The sequence below is a fragment of the Seriola dumerili genome, unplaced genomic scaffold, assembly GCF_002260705.1.
Source record: "Seriola dumerili isolate Sdu_G_001 unplaced genomic scaffold, Sdu_1.0 BDQW01000003.1, whole genome shotgun sequence".
Taxonomy (NCBI): domain Eukaryota; kingdom Metazoa; phylum Chordata; class Actinopteri; order Carangiformes; family Carangidae; genus Seriola; species Seriola dumerili.
This window is the reverse complement of record NW_019174258.1, coordinates 686,252-708,112: the sequence shown is the minus strand read 5'-3', so window position 1 is coordinate 708,112 and position 21,861 is coordinate 686,252. Positions and strand designations below refer to the sequence as shown.

General features: G+C 38.0%; 1 protein-coding gene across 1 annotated transcript; it reads left to right on the top strand.

Moving 5' to 3' along the window:
* Positions 1 to 2,945: 2,945 nt before the first annotated feature.
* mtmr10 (myotubularin related protein 10) lies at positions 2,946 to 20,653 on the top strand. The gene is made up of 16 exons (XM_022741385.1): positions 2,946 to 3,505; positions 5,189 to 5,249; positions 8,143 to 8,279; positions 8,862 to 8,934; positions 9,969 to 10,111; positions 12,679 to 12,772; positions 12,914 to 13,061; positions 13,637 to 13,724; positions 14,002 to 14,090; positions 14,328 to 14,458; positions 14,579 to 14,648; positions 15,063 to 15,133; positions 15,457 to 15,629; positions 15,732 to 15,902; positions 16,586 to 16,768; positions 17,482 to 20,653. The coding sequence occupies exons 1-16, from the start codon at positions 3,449 to 3,451 to the stop codon at positions 18,094 to 18,096; spliced, it is 2,304 nt and encodes a 767-aa protein (XP_022597106.1). The 5' UTR covers positions 2,946 to 3,448; the 3' UTR covers positions 18,097 to 20,653.
* Positions 20,654 to 21,861: the final 1,208 nt, after the last annotated feature.

Sequence of the window (21,861 nt, the reverse complement as noted above, 5' to 3'; positions counted from 1 at the left end):
TACTTAAGTTAGAAATACTCTAAAAGTCTCACTCACTGAATCTAAATGTCATGCATTCAAAATTATAGTGAAGTAAAAGCACAAAAGTTGCCTATTAGCATCAAAATATCTTATCTTGATAAAAAACTGAATTTATCTTCATAATTCATTTGTGAATTATATTTTGTATCATTATTCTGAGTCAGTAAAGTAACAATCTACTAAAATTACCAAATAAATGTAGTGCGATTGGTGAAGAGTAGAATATTATCCTCTGGAGTGTAGTGGAGTAGAGGTGTAAAGTAGCAGAAAATGGAAATACTCAAGAAAAGTACAAGTAGCTCACACTGTACTTAAGTACAGTACTCCACCACCGTGCATTGTAAAACCAAGTTTTAACTTTAACCTGTATGTCTTCTTTGTCAAATGAAGCCTTTTAGTGCTTCAGAGTCAAGCTAATCGGTTACCAACAGGAGCTGTGTTTAAATATAAAATGATAATTCCAAGCATGATGCCTTTTCCTTTTTACATGCTGCTTGTAGAATAATCATTTGAACTTCATATATGGCTGCTGGGGATCCCAAGTGACTTAGCGTCTCAATATCACTGGTGTATATCTGGTTCATGTCGTTTGATTTATAACAGTGTTTATCTTCTATCTGACTGTTGGTAATAAATTGCATTATTTTTTAAAAAGGTTAAAAGTTCTTAAATTCTGTGCAGTAATTCAGTCCTTTCTCTCTCTGAAGACAAAAGACCTCCGGGAGATCTCTTTTGAAGTGCATGGGTGGCACTGGTATCCACTTCTCACAGTCTCCAGCCAGACTGAGGCTTTCCTTGAAATGATGTTGGGCAGTGAGGCGACTCTCTGGGTGTAACCTGTCTAACAGGCTGCCTCTGTATGCAGTCGATACATAGGCCCAGTGTGTGTGTGTGAGTGGGTGTGTGTGTGTGTGTGTGTGTGTGTGTGTGTGTGTGTGTGTGTGTGTGTGTGTGTGTGTGTGTGTGTGTGTGTGCTGTAGTCATATGTAAGTCTTCTTTTAAATCAAATACAACACTAGCACTAACACTAGCAAGCAAACAGCTGTAGGGTGATGCTGTTGGTGCAGTGTTTTGTCACCACCCAGTGGACAAGGCAGACTCTATGAAAACATTTGAAAATATGGGCCAGGGCAGTGTTGATTTAGATGTATGATCACAGCAGGGCATTTTGGTATGGATGAACAGACATAAGCAGTGTGTCTTACAATGTAGTGAGGCAGTCAATCCTAATCTTTTTTGAGGTTAGTCTGTGGTCCCAGTACAATATAGCCTCATATCCTTTCAGAACCGTCATTCCATTGCCCATCTGTCCACCAAGCACCCTCCTTCAGCCATCACCTGCCACTGCCTGCGCACCTGTTCCTAATTACCTCATCAAGCCCAAGTATAAATGCCACCCACTTTCTCCTCTGCAGGCTCATCTGTCTGCTTTCAAGTTGTTTACTGTCAGCCTGCCTTTAAACAATGTGTAAAGACTGTTTTACTTCTGACTGCTTTTGGCTCAACTTGTGTGTTTACCTTGTGTGTTGTACCTTACTGTGATGGGGTTCTGTGTGAAAGTCATGAAAAAGTCATGGTTTATGAGCAAATGAAGTACTGATGCTGATGAGTATTTCACAGTGTTCAAAAGAATAATGTAATTCAAAGACTGTGCCAAACTGATTACTCTGATCATCATAAACTTCAACATTTAAATTGGTGTTTCATGGGACCCATTTTTTATGACCCAATGTGTGGAGAGTTGTGGTGTTTGAATTCCTGGAATAATACAGTTTTCCAGTAGCCTGTTTGCCTGAATCTTATTTGGTATGTAGATCTGGTGCTGAACCAATAGTGCCATCTAGTGCACAGAATTCATAACATAAATGTAATTCTGATTCTGTTGTTAGTTCAACCTAAAATACACTGTTTTTGAATGATGAGCCAATCGTTTTGGCCTAGACATCAGCATAAAATGAATGAAATTCCTGATTAATTTTGTTTGTCACCTTGTGTTAAAATTTGAGTAAGGTTGGATTTAAGTTTGGCTTAGAGAAAAATAAATTTGGCTTTAATTAGTAATCAGATGCTATTAGAAATAGACCAATTGGCAGAAATATAGATGCATATATAAATTCTCATTTTATAATCCTATTAACTTTTCTTTATATTCTCTTAATTTGCATTGCTCACTTGTAATTGTTGGCTTATTTGTTGTATACCTGTACTCCAGGGACAGATTTGTGGTTGTCTCCTTGTGGTTTCCTCCTTGTGGTTTCCTCTTTGTGGTTGTCTCCTTGTGGTTGTCTCTTTGTGATCGTCTCTTTGTGGTCATCTCTTTGTGGTTGTTTTCCATCTCTTTGCGGTCATCTGACTTTCCAACTAAGATATTTTTAATAGTCAAACAGAGGCTCTGGCCCAGTGGCCCCTTAGACCCTTGGACCCCTGGCTTGTGCACCATAGGCCTCTTCAGTAATCCATCCATCCTGTACCACATACCACAAAATGTGCCACATATCATAATAATAATAAAATACATTAATGGTAGTGTTATAAATGGAAGTTTGTTATTGTCACAAGAGTTTCTATATTCTGTGAAACAAAAGTACTGTAAAAAAAAAAAAAAAAAAAGAAAGAAGAGAAAAAAGAGAAAAAAGAGATGACGCACGACCGCAGGCCTCTAGTCGTGTCAAGGTCTCATGGGAGTTGTAGTCCATGGGTGGTGTACTTGCTGAATGCTAACAAAATAATCGTTGTTTTATCTTTCAAATGACAAGGTTATCAATTTTTACAACTACATGCAATAGTGGATATTCATTTAGGTTATGATGTGGGCAGAGTTTTTGCGTGTCCTGTTTCAGCTTTGTAGAAAGTTTGATGAAAGAAAGTCTCAGTACAAAAATATAGCCCAACAGCGGAGCCCGGAAGCAGGGCGGGACCTCGGCTCTTTATAAACATGGCCGTTAAGTCCTTTACAGCATCAGGTACTGCGTTTGGCTGAATTAGTTAGACTTTGAGGAAGCCACTGAGGGTAACTAGCACAGTAACAGGTGGAAAGAAAATGTAGACACACAACCGGGGGCTCTAAATTATTTACATTGTTTTACCTCTGCGTGGGAACGACATTTATAAACTTAATGTAGTACTTTAAGCTAGCTAGCTAACGAAGCTAACGCCGACGTCTCAACGTTAACTTCTGTCAACTTTTTCAGCCAGCGAGCCTAATCTGCTACTTGACTGCTTATCGAAATGGAGGAGTGCCCTCGGTCGCCCAGTCTGTCTTGATGAATATTTCACACTCGGACATCTCGGATTTACTCAGCTAAAGGCTAACCCAAACTTTCTTGGAGGTTTCCTTTTGGTTTGTGTCTTTTTTTCCTCACTGGCAGCAGCCGAGCGCTTGCCAGGCGCCCGTTCAGGAACATCACCGAGAGGGCGGACATAAACAATGTTCTCTGTCAAACCCATGAAACCAACCTTCAAGTGTTATCTTCCTCCTGTACAGGTATGTATTTGCTTGCGGGTTGTGTTTACTTGTCACGGTAGATGGTCACAATACAGTGTCAAGTAATTTCTTGAATTAATTTTAGGCTAAACTTGTGACTGGGGTGTTGCGGAAGGAAAGTTGATATTTGACGTGTGGCCAAGATTATAATAAGAAACACTGACTTCTTGTGTTGTATTGGTAGCAAAGCACAAAAAAACAAAAAAAAAACTGTTTTAGTATTTAAAGTTTGCAACAGTACCCCGCTTGAAAAAAGCAGAAGCATGTAGCCTAACCAGACTGCATTTCCTATGCTACTTCAAAGTTAATGTTAACTGAAATGTCACTGGGTGGCAAGAAGTGGCAAGAGTTTTCTTCCTGCTCCTGTAAAACTTGGAATTGAAACCTGTATGGGGAATCTGGCAGCATTTGGAGAAGGAGAATAATTACTCAGCTATAATTTGGCTTCCTCTGTGGATTCGGCATGCTTGTTTTGCCAACAGGTGCATGCACCTCTGCAGACAGCAAGTGAAAGGCTTTGCTTACAGACGCTGGTTGAGCAACCCACACAAAACCAGTGTTTGTATGGGCAAGGTCAGTGTTGGGAAGTGTTTTGTATTTAGGTAACATTTTTCCGTTGACATTCAGTGTATTCTAATATAAAATTAGCATCATAATGTCATGGGCATGCTCTGGGCTTGGTGGGCATGCTCTGGGCTTGGTAGTCAAGTCAATTTTATTTATAGGGTCATGTTATATTTTTGTCCAGGTATATGCTTTCAAAATAGGATCAAATGTATTGCAGATTTAATCAACTTAACCCAGAACTGAACTGTGAACTGAAGACACTGCTCAGTGGCATTCTTCATTTTTCTATGGACTTTACACTTTTTGAAGAGATGGGTTGCTATCTAGAAGCTCTACCACTTTGCTTGTGTAAGGAAATATGCTTTGACCATTTAATTTTCTTTTTTCATGTAGAGTGCAGTCGTAGATTTTTTTTTGGCTGTGCATGCCAGCATATTAAATATTAAATAGAACAATAACTGAGGTTAAGGTGCTGACCTTTTAGGTTTAATTTAAGGATATTTACATCTACATCTGTTTACCGTGTCGAAGCTGTAGTCCCTTTTATACATAATCCTAAATGTAAAAAAATTCATACCTACAGTCCCACCCTTCACACTCTTAAACCTGAAATTCAGCACTTTTTTTAGTCATTCATTCACTTGCAATCAGTGTGCTGTAGTGCAGCTAACAATGAACAACACATGACTGCCCAAATACTTATGTAATGTCACTGTATATGTAAGTGTGTGAGCAGTATTAATGGATGCTATATTAAAAGCATTTGTTGACTGCAGTGTATCTTTGGATCCTTCCAGTATTGTAAACAGAGCCTGCAGCAGGCTTATCATCACTGATTGCAGTAACTGTTTATGCAACATGAATTCACCAAAAGAAATCATGACAGTTTCAAAATGGTTTTATGACAGCCACAGCTGAATCTTAGGTGTATAGGGAATTTGCAAGCCCTATTAAAAGACTTCCCTTATTTAATCAGTTTTACACCTAGAAGCAATTAATATTTCATGCTTTTTCCAGCCTCTCCACCTTGTTATGACACCTTATTTCCATAATTCATTAACCATCTGTTGAGTTGGTGTTTAATTAAATCTGATGTGGCTTATTCTTTTTCTGCAGACTAATGTGAAGGAAACTATTGAACCGCCTATCAAAAAGTTGGAGCCTAAGTTACTTCCAGGTAAGTTTATTTTGTGCATTATCCTAAGAATAGTTAGCACCAAAAAAAGTTTGAAGTGTTTGATCAAAAAGCAGATGAGTCAGTGTCGCATTGCCTTAGACAGCTAGGGCTCAAAGACTAGATCTGATTGTGAATGATTGGCTGAAGCTCATTATTTGGACTTGTATAATAAGTCATCTTATTTATGTTTCACATGGCTGGTAGTGTTTAATTAGACTGGTCTAACAAGACTTTCAGCTCGTGCAAACATGGCAATCAGTCTCAACCTAAGTAAATTCAATTAGGTAATGTAATAGGTGAAAATTGTACTGCTCTGGAAAGTCAACTGAAATTAGCATTTGTTGCAGCTTGAAAAATTATTACCCACAGCAGAAAAAGGAGACATGAGAGGAGGCTCCACAATGCTGTGTAAATTTATGAGAAACCTCCCGTTTTATAGAAATTTTCTCCATCCTGAGTGGGTTTGTGCCCTCTTTACTCTCTATCTGTCTCTGCTTCCACCTGTACTGCTTTGAATATACTTGTTTCCCTCCCAGAGTTTCTGTAGCAACTGTAGTCCTTGTACTACTGGTTTTCACTCTCTCTTTTTGAACTGTTTAATTATCAACTCAAAGTTTCAAAAATGACATTGGTGGGAGCAGATTGTATTTTCTATCTGTTTGACTTTAACAATTCAAAAAGTTAAACATGAACAAGGGAATTAATTTGTGGACATTACTACTGGATACAAATTTTAAAATGATTCATTAAAAGGGCCATTTCTTTTTTAAATTATCAGGAGCATTGGCAGTTGGTAATTGTGAACCATCAATCGTCAATATATTTGTCAGTCAGCAGAACTCTGCCTGCTGTTTACAGTTACAGACTGCTGCTCGGTTGTTTTCTTAGGTGTTTTCTCACAATGCAAGTGCAACCTCTCATGAGGAATTAGAAACCTCACCCCTGCCAGTGATATTTGCATAAGCAGCAGATTGGTGTAAAGTGCTCTTTGCAGCACAGTTCCTCTTCTCCATGAAGTAGCCACTTCTGCCAGTCATGGGAATTACCTTTTTTACAGGAAACAACTGCTTGAAAGGGTTATGATAAAAGTTGATTTAAGACATGAAATTGTTAATTCCTTTAAGCTGTGCCAAGTAATGCATATTTTAGCATTATGATGCCAGAGTCTTACAGTAAGCACAGCTAGTTAAATGACTGGAACAGCAGGAAAGTCTTCATGTAAATTATTTATTTTGGTTAAAGTCTGAGACATTGACTTGGAAACCTCATGGGAGTGGCTTGACACACCCTTTGCATAGTGTCTTGTTGTGTGTTATTTTTAGTAACTATGCAGAAATGTCTTTTGAAAGTAGAAACTCTTGAACCATAGCTTAATTTTAGTTGCCAGACACTTTTTAAGTTTTTTTTTATTTTCAAACCTGCTTCACTTAAGTGAAGTGTATCAAGGCCACAGTCAACATGAAAATTGGAATTGACTACCTGTGTAGTTGCTGGTAAAACAAACTTTCCATCCACTCCCAAGCAGCATTTACTATTAGGGGTTAAGGGTTGTTGCTCCCTCACCATCCTGCTTTTGGAGCTGGATTGACAAACAGGTTCCACTTCCACGAATCCATGATCAGCTTCCTTGTTGTTAACATACTGCACATTTGCTGAATGCTGCTCAGAGGCAGAGCTTTGAAGTGACTGTCTGTAGGACACCACCCTGCTGCCCCAGTTCTCATCTTTTTAAAAATGCCTGGGGCACCTTTTTATAGCCACATTTTGCCTATGCATTAATTGTATTGTCATCATGTCAAGAGACAAGGGTCATGTTACTCATAAAAGATGGAATATGAAAAGCTGCTATTTAGACTAAAGCTGAGGCAATATCTATAATGTGACTTACTTGTGGCACTGAAGGGAGTGACTGTCTCACTTATCATCACAGAAACTATGGGTGTGTGGGACCACTTGGCTTTTTTCTGCCCAACAGGCACCTTCAGTAATGTAGCTTCAACTTTTTAAACCATTTGGGTTTTGGTATTGCAACATAGCCTTTCACAAACATGCTACACAAAGATTACAAGATGTGATATGTGTAAACGACCTCAGCTTCCTGCTAGCTTTCATATCTATTGATATACAAAGATTTTATATATTTTCTGCTATGCTTTTGAAGAATCCCAAAGTTTATCACTGCCATGTTGTTTTTAAGAGGGCAGCTAGGTTCAAAAGCCATGCATTTGCATTGTGCATTTTTCTGTTAGCCTTAAGCATATTAAGCTTAACCAACATTATTTAGGAAGCTTATGAAATGTTGCTGTCATTTCTCTTCCTGCCCACTAAAACAAAAGGGAAATGTTAATAAAACAAACAACACATTGGTTAATGCTCAACAGATCATATCTGTTAGACTAGTTGAACTTGTTTTTTCACTATAACAGGTTTTGATGTCAATTTAAAGCATGTGACGACTTGATTAAGTTTCATCCTTTGCAGTCTTTGTTCTAATAAATGGCAATAATAAAAAGCAATTATTTTTGATAGGTTTTATTGCAAAGCAGTGTGTTTCTAAACCAGACATATATAAATAATAATTATACATCAGAATTCAAATAACAAGCTTGAAAATAAATTGTGTAAATGATGATAAAACATATAATACATTTTGGCTTGGCTATTTAACAAATTTTGAGGAATAGGAAAAGGACTGCAAATACCACTTTTCATCATGGTAACAGGATTCTTCTAAATTCATTGCAGAACAGTGCAAGTACTGAATCTGTTTTCTTTACTTTTTCTTTCTAATTTTCAGTTTCTATGTGCTTCATTGAGCTGTAGTAGGTGACTGTAGACTTTACACTCACTTCACTCTTACAAAACATCTTTTTTCTGTTTTGTTTGTCACCAGGGGAGATAGTAGTTAATGAGGTAAACTTTGTGAGGAAATGCATCAGCACTGAAAGCAGTCAGGATGATCTTTGGGGGAAGTTGATATGCACCAACTTTAAGGTCTCCTTCATCCCTCAGGATGCCCCACCTAAACAGGTATGTGTGTGGACTGCGGTTTTTAAGGCAGTTAAACTGTGCTATTGTGAATGTTTAGCCATTCTTGGGAGTAGTTCAAATCCATAGTGCTGTTTTAATGCAGTTGGTTAGAGGTCTTGTCATTTTGATACCATAAGTGTGAAAACAAAATGTTTTAACTTCCTCTTACAGCTCTTAACAGTGTTAAAGTTTTAGCAGGCTTGAAAGGAAGAAGGTATAATTATCGCTTTATGTTTGCACCCACTGGTGCTACCAGCACACTGCTGAATAGCTTTAATGCTTGTATTTCCACAGCATGGTTGTATGTGCAGTGCATCTGGCAAGGAAGAAGGAAAACTTGTGTGCTTTCCTGCACTACATTGTCAATGATATCGCACAAGAAGTGAGACAACAGACGTCATTTCCAGCTATGCTGCAGATTGTTGCTGTGATAAGAAAATGGAACCTGATCATTGCTTGGCCTGAGGAAATTAACTCGATCTGCCAACCAGTATTTCAGACGATATTTTAGTGAGTTATGGGTGTAATAGAACTGCATACAGAATGTCACATGTACATTTTTATTGTTTGCTTTTACCACAGAAGTCCCAGTTGTCCCACCTGCTGCTCGGAGAGCACGACATCCCCCTGACCTGTCTGGAACAAGTAGTTACAGGTACATCTGGTGCCAACGTTTGTAGTGGCATTTTTTTGTGAAGAAGCATTTCACAGGTTGCTGCTGCCATCACAGAGATATGTTCACTGACTTTCACATATATAAATCTGGTAATCAGAGCCCAAATGTTTTATCTGTCTGATCAGTAACCAGGATACTGCAAACTATTAATTTCCTAATGATATTGAATAAATAAAAAAGCAAGCTAATATTACCATTTTTGAAAGTGTATTTATCAGATGTTTAATATTACACAGTCAAATTTCTGTTGATAAAATCAAGCAGCTCTTAAAGCGCTAACATCCAGCATCCTAACCCAGTCATTTTATAAGAGTGCTCTGCACTCAGAATTAAAGTTAGATGGGCCCAGTCCTCTCCTCATTAATCTTTGACAGCTTGGGTGACTGGTCTCGTTTGTTGTTCATTCCTGGTCAGCAATCTGATAACAAGTGATGTCACAGCTAAGGCAGTGTTTAGTGGCAGTGCAGTCTGGCTAGGATTAGCCTTGTTTAAATATCTCATAGCTGTCGATTGCTGACAGTGCAAGGGCAACTGCCCACAGCAAGAGTTGTTGTGTTACAGTGATGAAGCATGAGGCTTTGTTTTACTCAGCTTGTTTTATAACCTGTTAGAACTGGGCTACTAAAGACAACATTACAATTATGGGATTTGCACAAATATAGGAGCATCAAGAAATAAAATGAATTTGACTCTGCTGATAAGTGATATTTTGGCATTATTGCTTGTTTCTTCATACAATATGTAATCTGTGCCATGGTTTACACCTTGAATTTACACCTGGAATTAAAATCTATTAAAAGATCTATTTTGGTATATGCTTAGGTAAAGGTCATGGATTACTGTTTTGTATAAATGCAGAACATAAAAAAGATTGAGCGGAGATATATGTTGAGTGTTTTGTAGGTGACCTTAATACCTGTTGTCCAAAAGGGAAGCTTTAAAATTCAATATTGCATACCTAAGTTTTGACATGTGCATAAGTTTTCTATTAGTATTTTGTTTGTTCCTCACAGTGAATGATACAAAGGGGAAAAAGAAAGTGTTGGGGTCAAATCAGAAGCTGAAGTTTAACCCCACTGAGCTCATCCTGTACTGCAAAGACTTGCGCATCATAAGGTTCTGCTTTGATGAGGCTGGGCCTGAGAGTGCCAAAAAGGTGAGTGATGCATAAACTTTTTCCAGTTTATTTGAGATCAGTAAGATCTTGAGTTTCAGTAACTGGATGGCTATTTCAAAGCTTTTAAAGTATCCGCTTAGTGTGGATTTGGAGCTTAAGTCTACCACTAACTTTGAGAAAAAAAAAAGGAATTTGTGAATGAATGGATGAAAGAGTTAATAAATAAAATAACAAAAATAACCTAACTGAAATTTAAGGGTATTAAAGCCACTATGTGAAATTTCTGATCACTGACTTTGGCACCCCTTGTGGTAGCATCAAACACTAAATACTGCTACCTCACTTCCCCTCTGATCCCCTGATCACTACTGTGCAAACTCAAATGACATCACCAGTTCAATATTGCAGCATCAGTGTCTGAGATAGTTCTGGTTAATTTTTTTTACAGTGGGCGGAAGTGGAGATGCATCTTCATATACCTCATTGGTTTTCACCACAATTAGTTTGTGCCATCACAATAATTTGTAAGATGCTTTAATCATATGAAATTGTACACACAGTGACTTCAGCATATAAGTAATAACTTTGTGTCAATACCTCTTGCTCAGAATTAACCATTCCCTTTTCTCAACTTCCTCTGCCCATTTCACTGTTGGTTGTTGCTGACCAAACCTTTCCTTTCCTTTCCTGGCTACGTGAGCTCACTACATACACATGCTACACGCAGTGCTGTGACCACTTCCTCAGTAACAAGGATATTTATATCATACAAACTTTTATGTGCTACTTACTCACCCTCCACCTAAGGGCATTTCAGTGTGGCCATTAGCCAAACAATGAATAAGAGACATTGCAAACAATGCCATTCAAGGCAAAGGAAACTGAGAATGATCTAGATTGTAGACACAACTGGCAGCAAGGCTCTGACTCATCTCCTGCTCAGAGAGATTGGAGGGACAGATGTTTCATTCTTCAAATTGTAGCTCAGTTCAGTAGGGTCCAAGAAGGTCAATGTGATGAGATTGATTTTATGGTTGGCATGCACTAAAATGTTGCATTTTTAAGTAAGGCTGGAGGATGGTGACATATTAAATATCATTAATGTTTTAGACCAGATACCTCAATACTATTATATATCAATATAATGTTTTGATATGTGAAGATATCTTAAGAGGATTGGTGATACTTTCAGAAGACGGCTAACCACAAGGGAAATTAAAAGAAATTATCAGTAAAGTAGACTCAACCATATAGAGGCATTCACTTTAAAATCAGGTAAAAGCATCTCGCATGCATAGAAATTGGGGCTGCCCACCTTTTAATGTAGCCAGGAAAACACACATTTCCTCATTTAAAATAGTCATTTGTGTAGTGGGTTGAATTATTGTGATAACTAACAGTAGGCTTGGACTGAATGTACCTTGACCTTTGAGTTCTTTTGGGTAATTTTGGAAAATGTTAATAGAAACATTCCAGGAAGTTGTCACCTTGAACACAGCCTGCATGTGAACATGTGACTATTTGATAGGTGTACTTATTCACCTCTAAACACAGCCGACAGTAACAAAATGAACACACAGACTTTTCATACTCTGTAAGCATTGATGCAGTGTTTAAAAATATGAAATCTGGATTTAGGGAAACACTGGAAGTAAATTTGTATTTGTGACTTGAGACATGAGTGCAAAGTTCTTGGCTTTCTGTTGTCTTACTACAGTCAGGGAGCTGTATATCTCTTTATAGTATACCAGTGAAAAGCACATGAATGTGAATGCACACAGTTGCAGTTCTGATCTCCTCTCATGTCATCTGGGAGCAATTTTTGTGTAGGTTTTAGAGGACTAGGAGTTCCACAGCACATACCTACAGCAACATTACAGGCTGGTACTGCATAGAGTAGGTTCTCATTACTTTGAGTCTTACAAGTCTCTATTCACAGATTAATTTATTTTGAATCAAAATTGCAAAAATATTATTTTGTATATCCTACTGCATTCAAAAGAATATAGAACACTAAATAGAAATGGGTCTATCCTCCCTCACTCCTTGTGAGTCTATTTATGAACACTATGTATGTAATTACAGTGTGAACCTAAAATGGGGCTCAGGTCTTTTTTTTTTCTTTGTGACATATGGAATTAAGCCAGTCTATAATAGCCTAGTTTGCCATTGGAAATTACAGAGTTGGGAGCAGCCTTGACTACACACACCACACACACACACACACACACACACACACACACACACACACACACACACACACACATACACACACTTTTCCTGTGTCCTCTTGTGTTATTCACAGCTTTACAACTGAATGGACTGCTTTGTGTGACTCTAGTGGGGCCACAGAGAGATTCAGTCCTGTAAACTCAGAGCAGCAGCCTGTCAAACATTTACTTTCCCAGGTTTCACTTGTTCTTGTGTCTGCATGGTTAAAGAACATGCCTCAGAATTCATTTAGCACTCTGAGTGAACCCGAGTTGGGGAACCGATTGGTTGTGATGAAACCTAATCTGCCTTGATAATGTTTGACTCCACCATTCAAATGTACTTTTATTTTATTGTACTGTATATCCTATAAAAGTGCCTTCTTTTTATTCTAGGTTTGCCTTGCTATCGCCCACTATTCCCATCCAGCTGATCTTCATTTGTTGTTTGGCTTTGAGTATCAAGGACGGCGATACCATGAATCTAAAGGTACTCCTATAGCATGCCATATTTCTTTCACTGTCTTTCTCTGTAACCGTTAATCAACTATGATTCGCAAATTTAACTGTCCACATTTAATATATCTGCATTAAACAAGAAATAATCTCAAAAGTGTATTTATGTTTCCAGAGGAGCGAGTCAATGGCTCCACCCCTCGAGGAGGAATACAGACCCCTATTTTTGACCGTCCATCTGACTGGGATCGGGAGATCAAAAGAACGGGTGCTTCAGAGTGGAGGGTGTGCTCCATCAATGAGAATTATACCATCTCACCAAGGTTTTCAACTCACTTTCTTTCTTTTTTTTTTTGTAGGCAATTTATGATGGGCGTTGTAGACAAAGCAAGTCCGTAACTCCTACAGTTTGCCTTAGTTGTTACGGACACTCTAAATTTCACTCGTTATTCATACTTGGTATTTTTTGGCAAGACACTATATTTACACTGTGCGCCTTTTTGCTTATTTCATGAGTGACTTGTCAAGAAAAAATGTTGTGAATGTCTCAGTGTAGCCTGCAAGTTTATTTTAGACAATACGTGCTATTCATCTGAGTTCAGTGGTGACATCATAGTGGGTTTCACAGTAAGGATTGAACAGTGTTTTATGTGGAATCAGAGAAAAGGCTTGCATAATAGTAGCTTGCACCAAACTGTGCAAATCACGTGGGGCTGAAACAGTGCTTCCGTTACATTTTCTACGTTAAGATGTCACTTTCTAACTGTAAAGTTGAAAGTTGTGGGAAACACGAAAATACATTTTCTTGGATGTGTTTTCCTCAGTTTATTTAATAATAATTTTATAATCTTGTTTGAATTTCTGTGTAACACCAGTCTCTCTTTAAACTCCTCTTCAGTCTTCCAGAGTATACTGTGGTCCCAGTTTCTCTGGCAGATCAAGATCTAAAGCGGCACTCACTATTCTTCACTGATAATCGCATCCCTGTGAGTATCTAGGCTCTCATATCTCCATTAAATGTGTGCCCTTTGTCAAACTCTGCTTAGGACCACCTTTCATTTTTCCCTTTCAGTTATTTGTTATAACTATACTCCATATACTATATAAAATAATGTTATTTTGTTAGTAAATTTAAGGGCCACCAGTGTAGTCATCTGTAATCCCTATCTGCCAAGTCCAAGTAGCATCCAATTCAGTTGATCAGAGCATCTCTTTTACTTTCTAACTCATCGATGTCTGATTTATTTGCCTTTTTTTTCATAGCTCTGGTGCTGGAATCACCCCAATGGGAGCGCTCTTGTCCGCATGGCCAGCATATGTGATCCAGCACAGCAGAAGAAGATTGAGCAGAAGTAATGCTTCTTTGCTTCATTCAGATTTAAAACATGAATTAGACATGATGTTTTTACTCTCTCTTACTTACTCTCACACTGGAATTCAGTATCTGCCAGCAGATGGTTAGCTGCAGCAGTGGGATATAAAAGTGCTGAGACTCGTCATTATTTGTTATAAATTTAGTCATATATTTTTAGTTTATGAGACAAGACATCTCTAATCCAGTCATCAACATCTTCCTTGTGTTGTGGTAGGGTCTTTAATGCCATCACAAAAAGCCACCCACAGCGAAGTGATGTCTTCAGGTATGATCTGGACAAGTGCCTGCCTAACATCCAAGACATCCAGAGTGCCTTTGTCAAAGCTAGGCAGATCTGTGTTATAGGTGAGCCCCCTTGCAAAAGTAATATTCAGCTTCTGTGTTCAGTCAAATCAATGCACATTTCTTTGCTGTGGAAATAAAATAAGTTTCTTGAAATGATTTGACTGTTTTGATTATGTGCAGATCCTTTTGAGGAGTCTGAGGAGAGGTGGCTTTCCTCCATTGAAAACTCACGATGGCTGGAGCACGTCAGGTATGTAAACAACCTGACACTGTATGATAGCTCTATAAAACTACCAGTGTTGTAGTAGTTTAAGATGATATTAAAATGTCATTTTATATTTGTTTTTGGACTATATTTATTCATGTTTCTATGAAATGTCATTGTATGTATCTTTTAATATTTCTGTCTTTTTAGTGTAACTATACACTCATGAGATGAGTTACTTGTTTGGTCAGCAGGATTATTCAGCCTTGAAATCTTTGCTCTGGTGCCCATCTGACATTTGAGCTGATTAGCACCTGGCTACTGTCATCTGCCTGGCTAGCCTGTAATTATTTAGTTTATTTCAGTGTAAAGTTATGGAGGCTAAGCTGGTTACTTAGAAAATAACACTCCATGTTTTTCAAAGTCAGTTAACATGTATGTTTGTACTTGTGACCTAAGGGCTGTTTTGAAACAATCAGCTGAGATAGTCTACTGCCTGGATGGAAAGAATGCATCAGTCATTCTCCAAGGTAAAACATTCTCCTTTTGAGTTATTTTCACCAGTCATTTGTTCCCATTGTGTTTAAAGCCAGGCAGTCATGAAGCAACACCTTTCTGTACTCTTCACTCTTGCATGGCGCATGAACGAGTGTTCTTGGTCCATTATTTGTGATATTCTAGCGATGTTTGGCTTTAAATAGATTATGCATACCAGCCAAAATACATCTAAAAAATACTGTGGTCAAATTAGAATAATTTAACTTTTTTTATTTCAATCTCATCAACCTTGAAAATACTTTCCTTGCTAAAAGCCTGTTTTAAGATTTTGGTTTCTCTGATTCTACTTGTACAGAGGAAGAAGACAGAGACTTGAGCTGTGTAGTGTCCTCATTGGTGCAGCTCATGTTGGACGCTCACTATCGCAGCCTCATTGGCTTCCAGAGTTTGGTGCAGAAGGAGTGGGTGATGGCTGGCCATCGCTTCTTGGACAGATGCAACCACTTAAAAAGGAATGACAAAGAGGAGGTATCTGGCAAATTGAAATTAATCCAGTCATAGGAGAGCTGACCTAATGATTTCCTGAGATACTCATGATTCTTGGTGTTTGTTTCTGTTCTCTCGATCTAGTCCCCACTGTTCATGCTGTTCCTGGACTGCGTGTGGCAGATAATGAACCAATACCCAGCAGCATTTGAGTTCACAGAGGCCTATCTGACAGTACTGAGTGACAGCATGTGGATCCCCCTCTTCAGTACTTTCCTCTTCAACTCTCCCAAACAGCGTGCACAGCACTTAATGGTGAGGGATACATGCATATGATTGCATTCTTATTTATTTAGTTTAATTTAATACATATATTTATACGTGAAAATGCCACAGTAAATCAGTGCTGTTTTTTTTTTTTTGTTCCTGTACACCAAATGCAACAGATTCAACTATAATCTTGAATATGTTAATTCACATTTTTGAATATGTTTAATTCAATTAAATGAGAGTAAAACTTTGGAAAGATGGTAGTTGATGAAATGAAAGCAAACAAAGATTTGTACACAAGAAAAACAATATCTGATTTGTGTTTGTTTAAAAGTTTAACTTGTAATAGACATATCAGAATGTTAAAAAAAATCTATGTGTCTGTGTGAGGAAAGAGTAAGAGTAAAAAAACATGTTATAATTCCAGGTGATGGGGTGTAACAAAGCAACATGTTTTTGTGGTATCACTTGATGTTGGAGACTATAATTTCCTTCTGGGTGTCAGATAATTGACAAGAAAGAGTGCAATGCATTGCACACAAATAGAGTAACATTCAGCTTGCGGTTAGGAAAGTAACCAATAAATATGACAAAAGCAAATTATGTTTTTTTTTCGTTTACCTTTATGGATTGTCATCTCAAGTCTGGAAGTTTTTTCATGGTGTACAGAAATGTTTTTTGTCTAATACTATGTGCAGAGAAGGAATGATGTTGTCTTTACTCTGCAGGACTTTGCCAAGAATAAAGCCATCCCTCAAGGAGAAGACCAGGTTTTGTATTTCCCTCCTGTTTGGGACTGGTCACAGCAGTTCTCCACCAAAAACCAAACCCTCTTTAACAACCCCATGTACATAGGCAAAGGAGCTGCCTGTGTTCAAAATGGGGAAGTGAAAACCTTCAGACGCACAAAGGTATGTAACTTGCTGAGCTTTACAAGTTTATAAGAGCAGTAACAGCAAGTACGTTATGAAATGTATATACCCTTTTGTTTTTACTACCATGGATATGTTACAAAGACTTAAATTTCAGTTTAGGCTTTCAACCTTGGTTTCATGGTTTTTCAGCCATGTTAAATGACAGACGTAAGGTCTTTACTTGTCATTCCTCTTTATGGTCAACCATCTTTTTGGTTTGTTGAACTAATAGTATTCGCTGCTCCATAGAATTCTCATTTTCAAGGTCAGAATAGGATCAGTAATGATGTGTAGATATTTTTGATAAAGGTCGGCTCAGTCTTCTGCTCTCTTACAATTCAGGCTGGTCGGTATTACTGTTTTTTGCTTGCATTCTGCTGAAATACATAGAATTTCTGATGGAGTAAATGTTTAACATCGGCAGTCCATCCAGTCAGCAGTTTTTGTTTATTGCTGCTGAGATTTTATGGGCAGCCTGTTGTGGTTTCATCAGCAGTTTTAGAAAACACACACACACAGAAGAGGAACTATCATGCAGAAAATAAATTGTTCTTTTTGCTATAGTCGACGTTTCTAGGCCATAAGGATTTGATAATGCAGGTGGAAAGGTGAGAACTTGGATTGAGTGATCCTTGGCTGTTAAATCTGCTACTGCAGTCTGTCACAGAGATAGTTAGTGAAAATAATCCAACGCTGTGTCCTTCTTCCAGCAAAAAACCTACAGTTCCACATTGCGAGGAACACCAGCCTCTTTGCGTAATGGACTGAAAGGTGGAGAGGATGCACTGCCACGACGGGGCTCTCTGGTGTCAGAGCTGAAGCCTGATTTCTCACCAGTGAAAGACGAAAGCCCATCAGAGCGCTTTTTCAGGGACTGGTTCTCTCAACCTGCTGACCAGCAGGGCCTCCTGATTCCTTTGCTCATGCCCTCACACGTGGCTCTCTGGAAGCTCTTCTTTCTTCGCTGGGTTCCTGAAGCCTGCATTCCCAAAGGAGGCCCCATCACCGCCTACCACAAGCTCTCCCAACTGGTCGATGAAATTGAGATACTGCAGAGCCAGCTCAGGCAGTATAAGGGACCCAGTCCGGGCACCACGCCACTCCCCAGCCCAAGTGGCCCCCCTTTAGACCAAAGGAGAATGTATTTTAAGGCCTCTTCTCCGAATGACTCCCCTACACCTCCAGACTTCCTTACCTCCTCCTTTCCTTTCACCCCAATGGGAAATCTGTGCCGCCGCACTGTCCATGGGACGCCCATTAGCAAATTTCTGAATGGGGCAAGGATCTGGCTCTCAACAGAGACTCTTGCTAATGACACTGTCTGAGGATGTGGGGCTTTCAGGCTCACTTTTCTGAGCCCAGTACAGGTCTGCTTAACAACTAATCATTTTATTTTCTATTGCGTCTTTCTTAAATACCAAGAAGGAAAATGAGAAATAGAAAAATGTTACTTTTGACTTCTGATTTTTAATTATTTATAAGCTAGAATTTGCACCATTGATGCTGCATCAAAATCTGAGGTAATTTCTAAACTAAAGTGTTGTCTATCGTCCATTACAGCTGAGGAATTCAGATTCACTGAAGTGCATCCTCCTTATTGGCCAGTGAGTTGTTACTGTGAGCTGTCCTCTGACTGTGAAAGATCATCATCTTCATTATAGATGCATTTTCTTGTCTACTCTTGTCAACTGCTTTTTTTTTGCTGAGCTTACTTTATGACCCACACAAGGATTGCTTTTCAAGATTTTAATATTGAGTTGAGATAAGGTTGAGAACTCCCTTTCTAAGACTTACCTGTGATTTACTGCACATTTTAAAGCAATAATTGAAATTCAACTATTTAAGTATGTGTATAACAGCAATGCTATCAGTTGTTCTTGCTTTGAATTCTCATTGGACAGTAAGACTTCTTCACTGTAATGGAATAATGATACTTGAAATTAGAAAATGCTCCTTTTTATTGCAGCAGCAATGATGCAATTCACTGAACACTGATTTCCCAATACTCCATTAATTTGTGCCTTCCAGGAAATTTAATTGAAGATGCAATGTTTTACCTGGTCTTTTTTTCAGAAAGAGGGACAGAAAATAACACTGCTAACAAGTATTTACTTTGTGGTAAAAACAAAAAGGATCTGGCCTGGTTGAATGTAACAGGGCGTTTTTTTGGAGGGGGGGGGGGTTCGCACAAACTTAATGCTATTTGCTCCAGTTGCCCATATTTTAATGGTTGTGTTGGGGTTTCGCTGTAAGTAGCAAATAGTGTGATTTCAGGGTCTTGCTTTGTAGATGTACTCTATTTTTCAAGCAGAGATAAGGGCCTATATTTTTAGTATCATAATGTAGGTGATACTTAGAGGAAAGTGGAGCTGTGAGGACTTCAATCTGTGGTAGATATTTCCTTTTCTCTTTTGAAGGGGTTTTTATTAAACTTTACTAGAGGCCTTCTGGTAAGGCTCTGATGAGAAACTATTCAGATTATCAGTACCTGAAAGGGTAAATATTTGAAAGCAAAGGGACAGACGAGGGCTGTGACTCAAACCGGTCCCTAGTTAAGTACGTAGTGAATATTTTCAAGGCCGCACATGAAAAAACTTCTGCGTAAAATCACCTGGATAGCAAGTATCATAACTACACCCTGTGTATAATTTTGACATCTCCAAATGAAATGACAGTAAGGGTCATTTGTCTACTCACTTCAATATGCAATGTGACTAGAGAGTGAAAAGCCTTCAAAAGAACGGTAGCATTAACTGTACACACTATTCAACATACTGTATGTGGCTATAGCAATACTTTTGTAATATCCCTTGTGTTTTCTTCATTTTCCATGTTGCTCTGCATAGAGGAGTGCTATAATAGAAAACAAGCAGTGAAGTTACTGTACTTCCAGTCAAGATAGTTATAGTGTCTGCAAACATGTGACCCTTCCAGTACTCTGCAAATATGTTGGCATTTGGACCCCTTAAAAATGTCTCCCTAGGAAGTTCACTAGCAGCTGAACTAGGGACTGGTTTGAGACGCATCTGGTGAAATGGATCAGTCATCCAGAGCCCCTTTTTAAAAACTGGTAAGAAACAAGCAGTGTGTAATACCTTAATGTCTTAAAATAACAACACAGCATTTATTATCCAAGCTCTGTGTAATTGTAGTATAACACCGTTGGACAGAGTCTGTCCTACAATTACACAGGGGTATTGATCCTTAGATGCTAGATTGACCAGTTTCCAGTGATAGTCAGATACACTCATGATTATTTGGCAATAACTAGTTCAGGTGTTTTTTTTTTTAGTATAGATGTGTATAATGTGAGTGCAAACCTGTTCTCCTAAATGCTATTCATTGCACATTTAACTCAATATATAGGATAGTTTGTTTCAAGGTGGTTTTTGAATATAATTTTGGCAAATATTATAAATACTGTATATGCTTGAAATTTTCCAATTAATATTTTTGATTAATGGTACTAAATAACTTTTATCCTTAATTTAGTCTTTATATTTTATGGAGAGATATTTATATGCTGTTTTCCCACTAATTCACAATGTTGCACTCTGCTGTAATTGTATGATGACTGTGCTTCCACCATGGCACAGTTTGATATTGATCACCAGCAGATGTATTTATTCATTTATGCAAATGTTCTCTAAGAGGGATATAGTTGCTACTGTAAATCCCCTGTGCCTTTTTGGGAAGATTGACCATTTTTTGTAACTATATTCTAAATCTGTTGACTTATCTGTTGACTAAAATTGCTGATTTTTATCAATTCTGCAAATCTAGTTAAATTCAGAGGTACTGCACTGAAGCTGTTTTTCCTCACAGAAAATAAGGCTCAAATGTGTACCAGTAACCAATCATTACATTATTTTTCAAATGAAATTGCGTTTTGGCTTTTATTTCACTAGGATCAGTTTCATGGACATATTACATCATATAACAAGGGTTAAGTTTTTTTCTTCTGCTACAGACTGGATCATTCCACCTGCCATATTTTACAAGGGATGTTATTATCTGCCAAAAAGGCTCTTGTGCACAATTTGTACAATGACAAGGGATGGGTAACAACAAAAAACACAGCTGTAGTAGCAGTCATATTCAAAACAATTAAAATGATTGATTACATATACTACATCCTACAAGTCAAGCTTAGTAATATGATTCTTGGAATTTTTAAAGTATTTCCTCTTAAAGAAAAGATCAAATCTTTCTAAAATGCATGCATGGCTATATTAGCAATTAGGATACCTCCTGATGTAAACCGCAAACAAAAAATAGTGAGGGATTAAAAAAAACTGCTACAAGAAGTAAAGGAAGGAGAAATGATCTCCAAACACTGAATGGCATGGATCATGCACAGGTAGGTTTGGTTGATCTCATTGGATGTACCACTCGAAGTCGGCTGATCAGAATGCACTTATTAGTATCTTAGCATCTTTCGAAACCTACAATTACAGTGTATTCTTCTGTCATTAAAGCAAGTGGAACAATGTAAGACAGTACAACTGTAGTACAAAATGACAAGCAATATATAATAAAAAGAAGGGTTTGTCCAATTACTCTTCTAAGACTGAATGCTGAGACTTAACTTTGCTACTGTTTAAAGATTGTCTGAAATTCGTGATCACAACAGGCAAGAAGCAGTGATGATGTGTGTATATTGCAATTCTCACTCCACACAAGAGCCTCAGCCCTGCAAGCTCTTTTCAGACTCATGCTTAGACACATTTGAACTGAAAACCTTTAAACCTGACTCAACAAGCCAATTTATACACTGTTGCTCTCTGAGTTTAAGTGAAATTAATGAGAATATTTGTACATCCAGGCAAGCAGGGTATATATCCATATCACAAAATTGAAAACGCCTCTACATTTAATATTTGTGTCAATTTTCTCTAATGTTGATGTTCATATTTAACATACACTAAATGAATCACATATTAACTCTCAATGTGTCTCATGGTGATCCTAGGTGATCTGTTTTTGTAAGACACAGTTCAGTACATATAGAAGAAATCTGACTACATGGCAAAACAGGAGAAAAACAGAACGGTGTGTGAAATTTGTGCTGGTGCATATGTTGCTCTTTT

Coding starts and splice junctions, on each gene's coding strand:
- mtmr10 (XM_022741385.1), top strand. CDS start 3,449: ATGTTCTCTGTCAAACCCATGAAACCAACCTTCAAGTGTTATCTTCCT. Junction 14,091..14,327: donor CAGAAGAAGATTGAGCAGAA/GTAATGCTTCTT, acceptor GTGTTGTGGTAG/GGTCTTTAATGCCATCACAA. Junction 15,630..15,731: donor AAAGGAATGACAAAGAGGAG/GTATCTGGCAAA, acceptor CTCTCGATCTAG/TCCCCACTGTTCATGCTGTT.